General features: G+C 41.4%; 1 protein-coding gene across 1 annotated transcript in view; it reads left to right on the plus strand.

The window, feature by feature from the left end:
* Window positions 1-2,958, plus strand: part of AP1S3 (adaptor related protein complex 1 subunit sigma 3) — a 55,755-nt gene extending 52,797 nt beyond the window's left edge. Inside the window, exons 5-6 of the mRNA XM_043523002.1 lie at window positions 775-872; window positions 2,512-2,958. Of these exons, the coding sequence (XP_043378937.1) occupies window positions 775-872; window positions 2,512-2,641 (228 nt within the window). The 3' untranslated portion in view covers window positions 2,642-2,958. The remainder of the gene's footprint in view (window positions 1-774; window positions 873-2,511) is intronic.
* The last annotated feature ends 10,335 nt before the right edge of the window (window positions 2,959-13,293 follow it).

The raw sequence follows: 13,293 nt of genomic DNA on the forward strand, positions 1-13,293 counted from the left end.
CGTCATTAGGTAAGTTCAAGTCTAGTTTTCCTAACTTAAATTACAATACACTGGTCAAACTGAGGTTATATTGAGACAGTCAGTAGGTTCAATGATTCGATTTATCGGGTTCACCAATTACTGTACTTAATAACGGGATCAAACAATGAGTAAATTAAACAAAACTATTATTTTAACAACTTACAGTAAGGAGAAGGGGAGAATCTGTTTCCTTTCATGTACGCTGTTTAGTTCAGTGTTTGTCAGCAGCCAAAGCTGTTACTTGCTTTAGTTTTAAGGAAGTACATCGCTCCAAATAATTTCTTAGTATCTTCCTCTTTGGCTGTTTTTCCCCTGTTAAGCTTCACCGTTTGCAAAGATTACATTAAGCTTGATTTGTTTCATATATTTCCCTCCCCACTTTAACACAATGCCTGTATCCTGGCAGATTAGCACAGACACAGAATGATTTCTAAAATCCCAGACTTCTAGCAGCTCTAGAGCAACCCTGGTCCAAAGATCTTATACTGTTTTAACAACAGATTTAGGGGTTAGTGTCTAAATTGTGGAACAGTAAGTAACAGACACACACACACACTCTTACAATTGTGGGCATTGGCATGATTCAAGCATCCTCGAGTTATCCTACAGGATGTTCACACTGTCTAAAAATCTATAGTTCATGTGGCTGGTCTTGGCTCTTGGAACAAGTAAATGTTTACCAGTATCTTCATCGATTATAAGATGTAGCTTGTGCTTTTGCATTCAGTGGGCTTGATCTGTCCTCTCTCTTAGTTGCATTTCAGGCTTGTCTCAGCTGATGGTCAGAGTCCTTCAACTTTCTCCCTATGGGTGGCCAGTCCAAGGAAGAGGAGAGCAGGATACAACTTCAGGTATTTGATGCGAGAGAAAGACCCCTTCCCCTACTCTGCATGGTTGGCATCTTTTGTAGGAATCAGGGACTCCTCTACTGAGCCCCAGTTAGGGGTTCCAGCATGTTGGCAATAGCTCATCATGGATTAATGACCTCACAGTCTGAGATTCACACTGAAGATTCCAGTTTGGTACATACGTGTCATAAACTGAGTCCTTGCTATTAAAACAGATGTGTCTCAAAAATCAGATGCAAAAAGGTAACATAAGGACCTGGTAGGCAAACTTCTGCTTAGATCCCAGACATGAGTGTCTTGATTGTTTCAATATAATTGCCCAATCAGTATCATCACTCATTCGCTTTTACACATTCTCATGGCAATGAATTAATTATGACATTGGAAAAGTAGTCTAAGAAGTGGGGGCAGAGTGAAGGGCAAGTGAATGACTGTTCTAATCATCTTTTGCCTACACACCTAAAAGCTGATTCAAACTTCTCTTAGCAATGCTAACTTTCATTAAACATTGGGCCAACTAAAGTCACTCAGGCTCAAAGCTAAATATGACAAGTTCCTGACATAGTGGATGACTGTCTTAGCTCCTTGTCAAGTATGAGGCGGAAGGAGACACTTAACAGAATAAATTTCTCGAATAACAATAATAATAACACAACATTCTCACAGGTGGGATATGGACATTCCAGAGACTACTCCAGCCTGCAGTAAAAGGAAACTATCCCCTTAAACTTGGGACTAATCCTGAGAGCTGCTGGGCTATACAATTCCAGTTGGTGTTGTTTCAAGTTGCCAGATGCTCAGTGACTCATGGGGGCGGGGGGGTCCTGTGTGTGTGTGTGTATTTAAAAATTCATGGTGCCCCTCTTCTGTCTGAAATTTTGCTACTTAGTATTGCTCGAATTTAAAGCTATTAGGGGAAATCAATTCTTTATCTTTCCAGTTTGGTTACTCTGTGAATTCACCACGATGTAACATTTATTTCATTCTAAGTCAGTTTCCACTGTGTGATTCTGTTGCACAGTAATGGTGAAAGGAAAAAATGTATTCTAAACAGGTGGTGGTGTTAAAACCTCAAAAACTAATAGGGGAATTCAGGGGCAGATACAGCACCGGATGCTACAGTTAATTCACTTTTAGAAATTGACTACATTTCAAATTGCTAGTGTTCCTTTAACGTGTGAAAGAGCTTCTGCATTTTACAGCTCTCCTTCTAGGCATCAATTAATTCCTCCTAATATCTGCCTCAGAGCTATAACTCACTGCACAAGCACAGCAGCTTGACCACATAGAACCCAACTGACACTCCATGTGCCTGCAGCAAACTGCAAGATGAAGAATGAAATGCACAAACTTCTTTCCACTTTAATATCTTGGGGCTGTTGACTTGCTCACAAGCAGGGGAGCATTGCTGCATAGATATGAATGTGAACAGCTCCTCTGTCAAAGGCATCAGAGAATAGACAATAGCCTCTTGCCCTGCGCTAGTCTTTTTTGGAAGTATTAGTTAAGAGAACTCTGCTTGCATGAGTCACCCTCAACACCTTAATAATTAAACACCAGTAGCTTGTTAGAATCAATCTAGTATAAAATTGCTGCGGGCACAATCTGTTTTTTTAAATCTGTCCTTCAATGTTTTTAATAGAAACATAGATGTTCCCTGCAGACAAATGCAAAATCACAGAAGCATCTTGTTTCACACACGTCTTCTCGTATGTGATGAACAGTGGCAGCATTCAAGGTCTCCTAATCCAGAAGTACTGGACAGCAGCTAATATGGTAAACAAGTTGACTGCAAGCTGCTGGATGTTCGGCACGATCGCTTTCCTGATAAATCTCAGCTCCCCTGGCAGATCTCAAGAGAGGCTGCAACTGCAACACAGCCACAAAGTAATAGGATCAGCTCTCTAAAATGCGATGCACAGTATTCACTTCTGTTCCATACACACTTCTTTTAAAGGGGAATAAAGGACAGGGAACTAAAACTGTCATCCATCACTGTTTGACTAGCTTCTTGCAGCAGCTATTAATATAATTTTGCAAATCAAAATGTTTTGGTATTTAGCTAAAATGGAAAGATACATCCAGCTGGGTTTCAAATATGACTCCAATAAAAGCAAATTATGAAGAACTGCACATCCACCTAGCTTTATATTTGCACACTATTTGTTTAATCTAACAGAACATGTATTAAGGGGCAATTGTACAGCTAGCCTTCTGGTGGCTTTTATGTGCCTGTGTCTGCACAGATAGAATGACTATATGGTTATGAGTATTTATTTGACAAATGTACCCATGCTTGTGCATGCACATTGGTATCTGTTCATGAAACTTCCCAGTTTATGGGTGACTGTGTATCAAAAAGCATGTGCAAAACTGGAAGTCAGAGCTAAAATATCTGGCCCTTATGATTAAATTGGGGAAGGGCAGGGGAAGAGAAGGGGAAAGGAAGAGAAGCATTGAAATAATAATATCAAGAATCTCAACTAAACCTACAAATGCAATGAAAAGAAAAATAGCCTGCCTCTCAATCCTCCTTTTATCCAGCTCCGCCCATATATTGCTGCCTGTGTAAGACAGATCCCCAGCTGTTCTCAATATTTATATGCACCACAAAGGAGGCAGTAACATTTAGACTCTAATTTCCTCACATTAATGATCTGACGTCTCAATTTCTATCTTTATTAACATCAGTTTTGAGGGTGGAGTTTTTAAGAGAGTTCTAGGTAGCATAACTCTGCTGCTGTTGAAATTACTGGTAAAGCCTTTATTCAACAGGAGCAGAGTTCAGTCAGTGCTGAATGTTTTTGAAACTCCCCCCTCTTTAAATTGGTCTCCATCAGCATTTTGTGGGGCCGCAGAAGGCCTGAACGAATCTGGCAGCCACTGGAGAATGGGCAGTTGCCTTTTTACTGCCCTTCTTCCCTCAAGTGGATTTAAGTAGCAAAGGGCCTCATGTTTTGAGGAGTAGAGTAGCTCTCTGGTTCCTGTGGGAGAGTCTAAAAACTGGAAAATCTCTAACTTAAAAAAATGAGTTGAAGTTTTGCATTAAATTTACCATTCTAATTTGTGTGTGTTTATACTTTGTGAGGAATCTAGATCTCTGGATCAGAGAGGAAGTACCATCCAGTGGTTAGAGCACTAGCCTGGGCTGTGAGAGCTGAGAGTTAAATTTCTGCTCTGCCACAAACATCCATGTATGACGCTGGCCAAGTCACTTAGCCTCTTTGTGTCTCAGGTCTCCTATCTGTAAAATGGGCATAATAGCACTGCTTTACTACACAGGAGTGTTATGAGGATAAATACATTAGATTGTGAGGCTCTCAGATACTGTGGTGTTGGGGAGTCAGATAAGTATCATAGACAGAAAAAAGGGTGCTGGAAAAATTAGGAAAATAGACTATGTGCAACTAGTTATTTGAACTAGCTGTGTGTTAGTCAGCTGAAACTATGCATAAAATAGGAACACACCAAAGAGTTGATAGTGGAAGTGATGTAAGACTGCCTGAGGAAATTAAAAGTAACTACATTTAAAAATTGTTGATCCTTGATATTTAGCTATCAGCAGTGCCGTGTATCAGAGTCACAGTTGGGGCCTAGAAATGTGAACCTGGCAATAATGAATGGCTGATTTCATTTCTGTTTTGTTTAATAAGTGGCATGTTATCCAAATCTGAAGCAGAGAGTTTCCAGTCCAGATTGTTCACCAAGATGAATTAAAATGTGATTCCAGGTGAAGCTATTTCTTTCAATGCTGTTAACAGTGAGCCCTGGGGAGCCTGGCCTTTCAATATAGATGACAGATTTCTCAATATTTATGTTACACCCTTAATGCTTTTCACTGTACAGCACATCAATGGAAAGTGCTCTGAATAGGCAAACCTGGACTCTTTCATCTCATGTTTTGTTTAGGGAGACGCTTTGAAAATGTGAAACCTATGATGTGAGGTTATCATCATTTTTAATTAGACGGGTAAAATCTGCCACATTAAAATTCATTATGCTTCAGAACTAGAATGATCTGAAGGCAATAACCTTATAAAGCACAGGAATGTTGTCAGAGAATCATGCAACTCTAGAAAATTCTGAAGCACAAGAGTGAACATTCCACCACAAAGTTTCTCTTAAACATTCACTGTTTAGTTTTTGGGCAATCTTGTGCCCCACAAACTTTACTTTCCTGCAAAGTGTGTGTGCAGATGGATGGGGGCTTGTGTGGTGTGTGTGAGAGGGTTTTTTTATGGTGATAATGATGAAGATACTCTTAGGTAATGAGTGCCATACAAGTACCTTACCATAACGTCTGAGCACCTCACAATCTTTAATGTATCCACCCTCACAACACCCAAATCCTAGGTTCCACCCAAACCACTAGAGAAATCCTTCTTCTCAAAAACTCCAACTGATTTGTTCTGACTTGAATTCCCAAGCTGTTGACTATTGAGAAATTGATTATTTTTGTAATGAAACAAGGGGTCGGTGCCCAAACAAATGCACTCTTGAAACATGACAAACTTTGGGGTGAAATTGGAGGAAAAACAAACCCAACGTTTTGGTCCATGTGCCTTTTCATTGTAAATAAGATCTGGCGACCCACCTGCTGCTTGGCGTCCGAACAGCTGCTGAATCCCCACTGCTTGTGCTAGACTGGGGCTTGGCAGGTGGGGGTCACATGATGTGCTGTTTCTGTCTCTCCTCCATACAGCATAATAGAGACAAACATAGCGACCCAAAATCTCATTTCAGAAACAGTAAACATGTTTGCTGTGTCTGGAGAGCCTGAGTGTTTGTTTATTTCAAATGACTTGAGTGAATTTATGGCTTAATTTTCTAACAGAGAACCTGCTGTGTCTTGATACTGGGTGAGCTGCCAAGCATTAGAAGGAACCAAGCAGATGGTACTGTCTCTTTGCAAAAAGTTGTTTGCATTGAGGTGTGGAAAGTTGCTGAAGAATGTTGTAATATGTACATGCCATAATCTGTTCCGTCTCTGGCTACTAAACGCTCTGCACAGGCTTGAAAATTGAACGTTGCTGCTTAGTTTTTTGAAAGAAATGTCACCAGTGTGTTGTCTCAGTCAAGGTCAAGAAGCCAGGTGGTATGGGGTGGGAGGGAGGAGGAGGAGAAGGTGATGATGAAGTCTGTGTTCTACATGCTTTGTCTCAAACTTTTAGGTAACTATTTCACTCTTCTAAAACACTTCACAAAGTCATTGTCTCCCAGCCTTGTATAATATTCACCACACAAAGGTCAATGGTAGACAGTTTTCCAATAGAATTACTCAAGTCCAAATTCTGTAATCTTTATTCCAACTGAGCAGTAATTACTCATGTGAATAGTCCCATTTGAAGTCAGTTCAACTTAGGCAAGAGCTACAAAATCTGGCACCAAGAAGTTAATAAGAATACGCTAGAAATGGTAGTTGGATGACTTGATTCTAAATTTCTAAACTAATTTCAATAGTTAAAAGAACATGTTAAGGAGGTATTGCACAGATTCAGGAAACTAACAAATCAATTTAAAACTTAAATAGGAGGATAACTGTATCTGATGATAAGGAATAGAACACATTTTTTACATGGCGAAGGGTCAGGAGTAAATCACAGAAGCACATGCCTGAAAAGTCACATCGTGTTGAACATAGAAACCAATAAAAATAGGAAGCTGTGTCATATAAAACCTGAGGTGAGTGCTACAGCTGGTCTCCCACTTGCTAACTTGAAGTAACCCTCCCATACCTTTAGTGTTGGCCTTCTTGAAGGCTTACTGACCCATTCTTCCTGCAGGAACCCACTTCTAATCTTGATTATGAACCATTGATTACTACTCTCTGAGCATGGTTTTCCAGCCACTTGTTCACCCATCTTACAGTAGATTCATCTATGCTGTATTTCTCCAATTTGTCTGAGACTGTCATGTGAGACAGTATTAAAAGCCTTACTAAGATATCACATAGATTGAGAGATATCACATAGATTGCTTTCCACTTATCCACAATGGCTTGTTACCCTGTCAAAGAAGGATATTAAGTTGTTTTTGTCATGATTTGTTCTTGACCAATCCATGTTGATTGTTACTTATTACTTCATCTTCTAGGTGCTTATAAATTGCTTATTTGCTCCATTATCTTTCTGGGTACTAAAGTTAAGCTGACTGGTCTGTAATTCCCTGCGTTATCCTTATTCTCTTTTTATACATAGGTACTACAATCTCTTCAGCCAGTTCCTTAAGTAACCTAGGACGTATTTCATCAGGCCCTGCCAATTTGAAGATATTTAGCTTGTCTAAGTAATTCTTAACTTGTTGTTTTCCTATTTTAGCTTCAGATCCTACCTCATTTACACTGATGATCACTATGTTAATTGTATACTCAGTGCTAACCCTTCTCTGGTGAAAACTGAAACAAAAATTGCATTCAACACTTTGGCCATTGCTGCGTTTGCTGTTATTGTCTTTCCTTCCTTATTGAGTAATGGGCCTAGCCTGTCCATGGTCTTCCTCTTGCTTCTCATATATTTGCAAAATGCTTTCTTTTTACCCTTTATATTCCTCACTAATTTAATCTCATTTTGTGCTTTGGTCTTTCTACTTTTGTCCCTACATGCTTGTGTTGTGTTTTTTTTTAATATTCATCCTTTGTAATTTGACCTAGTTTCCACTTTTTGTATTTTTTTAGTTTCAGGGAATTGAAGATCTCCTGGTTAAGCCAGGGTGGCCTCTTACCATATTTCATATCTTTCCTATACACTGGGATAGTTTGCTCTTGTACCCTTAATAATGTTTCTTTAAAAAATTGCCAGCTCTCCTGAACTCTTTTCTCTTAGACTTGCTTCCCATGGAATCTTACCTACCAATTCGCTGAGTTTGCTAAAGGTCTTGAAGTGCTTTGTCTTTATTCTGCTGTTTTTTCCTCCTATCATTTCATGATCACTTTCACCCACTCTGCCTTCAGATTCTCAGCTAGTTCCGTCCTATTTGTCAGAATCCAATCCAGAATAGCCTCTCCCCTAGTCACTTTCTCCACCTTCTGTAATAAAAAGCTGTGTCCAATGCATTCCAAGAACTTGTTGGATAATCTGGTTTCAGATGGATTATTTTCCCAGCAGATGTATCATTAGTCAAAATCTCCCATCACCACCAAGTCCTGTGGTTTGTTTTTTTTAATGATCTTGTTAGTTGTTTTTAAAAAAAACCCTCATTCACCTCTTCTTCCTGGTTACGTGTTCTATAGAGTCACTTACCATGACTTCACCCTTTTTTTTAACCCCTTCTATCTTTACCCAGGGACTTTCAACAGGTCTGCCCTCTGCTTCTATCTCAACCTCAGTGTTTGATGTGCAAGGCAAGATCGTCTCCCTTTTTTTCCATTGTACTAGCTAGTTCCAAGCCCTGCTTCCAAGTCTCCAAAAATTGGGAGTGAAGGTTAAGTGTTTAAAATCCCTTTGGTAGCTGTCATCTAGACGACACAATTGCAAACATCTTAAATAAAGTTATGATAGTCAGTGACTAGAGCACATGAATTGCACAGAGTTCATGAATTTGCATAGAAAAGGAAACTGGGGGATTGCCAGCCTTCACAATATTGTTAAAAAGAGAAGGGAAGGGAAATTGTACCATGGCCTCGTTAGCAAAGAGCATCACCTCTGCTCAAAATCTAGCCAGTATTGTGCCATCTTATAAATCATGTCAGCAGAGCAGAGGTAGGGTGGAGGGGAAAGAACATCTTGTCTGCCCATGAAAAAAATCAGCAAATTGAGCCTTTCCAGAGAGAGGGTGAGTTTGATTAGCTGCTATAGCGCTTAACTTAAAATTTAAAAAGTTGGCTAATTATAATGCAATACCAAGGTTTGTTTATAGCACAACACAAAGTCCCCTGCACCATTTATGGTTGTGATTACCCTAATTAAAAATAAGCAATTTCCACTCTGTTGGGGTGTTTATCGCATGATATCCTGAAGCAGTTAAATACAATTAAGCAACTCATCAATATTACATCTGCAACAGATGGAGAAAATCTCCATGCATGGATGAGTAATCCCTTTAGTCCTCAAAACAAGATCTTGGAGTGCTAGATTTAGTATCTGGCTCTTTGGTATAACTGTAAGACATAGCAATAGAAAACCATAGATAGCTCCCTACTGACATACTCATCTATGCAGGCACATATGCAAAGCTTATTCCAGATAAGGCTGGCAGTGACTTGCCACCCGATTGATTTTTAGACAGTAGCTAATGAATCATTTTTGTCTTGGGTTAAAAACACATATTTTTGGATGAACAATGTTCCTTCTAAGGGATCCGTCATTGCACAAGTGCAGGAGATAAAGATGCAGAGATTTGCCCAATTTGGAGGATGGCAGAATACCATCATACCAATACCACTTGGTGGTCCAGCCTCACAAATGCAAGCATAACTATGCTTTTCAGAGGTGCATAAAGGCAGATCTGATTGCAGACATATCTAATATTAATTAATGGAGCAGGTGTGAGTGATTGCGGTATCTGTTCGAGAACAGTCGAAGGAGTTTAGGGGTGGATCCAAGAGAAGACAAGGGTCTAGCACTGTATCATCTTTGGTCAGCCTCTGCTACCCTTACTCACCATGGTGGCTTCATTGAAGTCAGTGGAACCTTTTGTGAATTAGGGTACTAATCACCATGAGTAAGGGCCCTTTGAGTTAGTCTAGTTAAATTAAATAAAGAGTCTAGCTGAATCCTATTGAAAACTTGTTTACTTCCACCAAAACATAATGGTGGATTCTGGCTCCTGGAATTTAGGCACCCATTGCCTGAGAAGTTTTATGCTTTTTGAGTCTGATGCTCATTTTTGAATGTGTCATGGGGGAAATCACAGAAGTAGGAACACGGCAGATTTGGAGAATGAGATTCAACTGTGTGTCTGTTTGCTTTAAGAATTCATACCCTCTTGAAAATGAATCATCAGACCAACACTCTGGCACTTAGCTTTATGACAAACCTTCTGTTGTCTCTGACAGGTTTCAGAGTAGCAGCCGTGTTAGTCTGTATCCGCAAAAAAAAAAGGAGTACTTGTGGCACCTTAGAGACTAACTAATTTATTTGAGCATAAGCTTTCGTGAGCTACAGCAGAGCCACAAGTACTCCTTTTCTTTTTGCTGTCTCTGAGGATCCCTTGACGTAAACAGTTTGTTTGAGTACATTTTATTAGACTGAGAAAATAGCATATGTCTAACGTTTTCTAAACCACGTTGTGTATTTCTTTTGTGTTACTGCGGAAATGACAATCTCTGTAAAAACTTTCAAAGTTTCATGAAATTCTCTTGTTTGGGAGCAAAACCATATATTGTTCCCCTCTGCCCTTTCCTCTGGCTTTATGTTTAGCCTGAGGGAGACTAACATGCTCACTTGCTGCTGCTGTGGTGAGCAACTAGCCAGTCAAGAATCCATCCCCTATCATCTCTGATGACCTTCCCCCAGTTATATACTATAATTAGGTAAAAAGTTTTGATCCTTTCCAAATTCTAAGGAAGATGGAAACTTCGTTTTCCTTCCTCTCTCTCCCCCTTCTTCCCCTTGTATGGGAAAGACTGTTGTTTCAGGGGGAAAGCTTTTGCCAAATCCCCTCGTGATCAGTGTATCAATAGCAGAACTAGCAAAGATCACTCCAACATCTGTCCATCCTGACAGTCTTTCCTGCTGTCTGCACCACTGTGTGTCTACAGTCAAAGTGTATGTTTCCGACTTCCTGAGAAAGAGAGGGCAAGGAAGAGCTCAGCAATGCCTGTGAAAGAACACAAATGCTCTCTCCTTCCATTGGTTGCCTTTACCCTATGGGAGGGTGTTCAGTCCAGTCAGTAAGGACTGGTAGGATTCAATTTGTCCAACCATTATCTCAACTTCTAGTACATGCCCATAGAGACTAACTGGTAGTCTAAGGGGGGATTCCAAATCACTCCTGCTGGAGCATTCCAAAGCAGAATCCTTGTGGCTAGGGTGGGCACTATGCTGGTCTCTAATACTGGTGGGTACTGTGTGTGATCTGCACGTGAGAGAGCAGGCTGTAGAACAATGTATTACTGTAGTGTAATGGATAATCACAGTACTTTCCCCTAATTATATGTACTGTACCTGCCAGTCAAGACCCTTTCACCCGACAGAGAAGCAAAGTAGGGATTTTAGAAGACTTCTAGCTAAAGCAGAGCTGTCTATCATTAACACGCTACTTTTCATCCATCAGGGACTATCTGGAGTACAGTTTGGAGGTCTAAGGCAATTTCTCTCTTCAACCTGCAGATATATTATTAGTTTTCATCTATCTTGCAGCTAGTTTGGGGGAATAATATTGATTGATTTGCATTTTGACTTTTGATGGATAATGTGGAGTGCAACCTGTCTGTTTCATCTAGCTCAAATGAGCTTTTCTAGATTGAGTGGTATTAAGCAACACAGTCTAATCAATAACTGAGTTTTCAAAATGATAAAACATCACAGAAATAATTTCTGGTTGTTCGCAGCCTCCGAGAACTGTCACACTTTTGTATTTCCCTGATTTTAAATTATTTTTTTTTTAAAAGCAGCAAGTCAATCATTTTCAAAGGCAGCCAAAATCATTTGCAGCCAAAAACAGTATGGAGAAATGTCAATAATAAATGGCAGAGAACTGTAGCCTTTGTCAGCTCCATTGTGATCTCAAATAATTCTCCCTTCTATTCCCAATTCTATGTTAGGTTTATGGATTTCATATTTCTGTGAGAAATGTTAAAGGTACTGAACATGCTCACATACTATCTATTAAGTTTGATGTAGAGCATCTTGCAATATTGGTGAACAAGAATTTTAAGTACCAGTAGGTTCCTGCTTGTCTGGAGGTAGCTTATTAACCTAGATCACTTCTGTTCTCTTTGCATATTTGCTTGAGAGTTGTGGCTGCAGTTGTCCTGATTTTACCTTCAGTGGGATTTTTGCCTGAGTAATGAAGTCTGATGACCTTTTTGGTGACTTATATGTATTGAATTATATTTTTAGTGGATTTGTTTTGTGACCAAATTTACTAAATTGACGAGATTCACAAGCACTTTGATACATATTGCACTAATGACAACTGCAGGGTGCATTGGGCAAATAAATATGTACCCTAAGGATCCCATAGACACAGGCCTGGTGCTATTAGAGTAGAGGTGGGCAAACTATGGCCCGTGGGCCACATCCGGCCTGTGGGACCGTCCTGCCCGGCCCTTGAGCTCTGGGCCAGGGAGGCTACCCCTGGCCCCTTCCCCACTGTTCCCCCTCCCCGGCAGCCTCAGCTCGCCATGCCACCAGTGCTCTGCGTGGTGGGGCTGCCAGCTCCTGCCAGGCAGCGTGGCAGCATGGCTGGCTTCGGCCGAGCAATGAGGCTCAGTGGCAGATTTACCAGTAAACACAGGGTGCCCTGACATGGGGCCCCCCGAACAACAGGGGGTCCCAGGGCCGGGCACTCGGGCAGCTCAGCACCGGCGCACCCCCCGCTGGGGCGGGAAGAGGGCTGCACTGCGGGGGCAGGGAGAGCAGGGAGGGAGGCTCATCTACAGCCTGAGGTGTGGGTGGCAGGAGCGCGGAGAACATGGGCCGAAGGACTCAGGAGGAGCACCGGGTGGCTGCGCAGCTGGCCAGAGAGAAGTGGCGCTTTGAAGGGGAAACCGCCCCTTCTCTCTGGCTGTGTGGCTGCCTCTGCTCCCCCTGAGTCCTCCGCCCATGTTCGCAGGGCTGCATTCCGAAAGGGGCTTTAGAGGGGAGGGTTGGATAGGGGGTGGGGTCCCAGGGGAGCGGTTAGGGGAAGGGAATTCCGGGACGGGGCAGTCAGGGGACAAGGAGCAGGGGGGGTTGGATGGGTTGGGGATTCTGAGGGGGGCAGTCAGGGGGCGGGAAGTGGGAGGGGTTAGATAGGGGACGGGGACCAGGCTGTTTGGGGAGGCACAGCCTTCCATATCCGGCCCTCCATACAGTTTTGGAACCCCGATGTGGCCCTCAGGCCAAAAAGTTTGCCCACCCCTGTATTAGAGGGAGGGGAGGAAAGCAAAGGGGACATTTGATGATCTTCAAGGGGCTCCAAATTATTGTCTAAAATGCCAAAATATGTACAAAGTTATCCAATGTTTAGCAGTGGAACAGCAGCAGGTTGGTGAGTCTTCATCCTTTATATAAATTATAAAGCACAGCAAAAATTTTAAACTCTTCGACCCTAGAAAACCTTGGATTTAAACTAGGCCCTGGAGTCCTGGAAAATTGTTTGTTTTTCTTAAATAGTGACATCCAGGGGTCCCAAAATATTCATTTCCCTCCAATAATGGGATCCTAGAACTGGTCCTGCATAGAAAAAGTGGGGCCAATTTTCAGCATCCTGTGATGCAGTTTTCCACAATCAAGATGTTGGGCATGAAATTTGGATTTGTGTACATGTTTGGGATATGAGA

The sequence above is a fragment of the Chelonia mydas genome, chromosome 9 (genome assembly GCF_015237465.2).
Source record: "Chelonia mydas isolate rCheMyd1 chromosome 9, rCheMyd1.pri.v2, whole genome shotgun sequence".
NCBI lineage: Eukaryota > Metazoa > Chordata > Testudines > Cheloniidae > Chelonia > Chelonia mydas.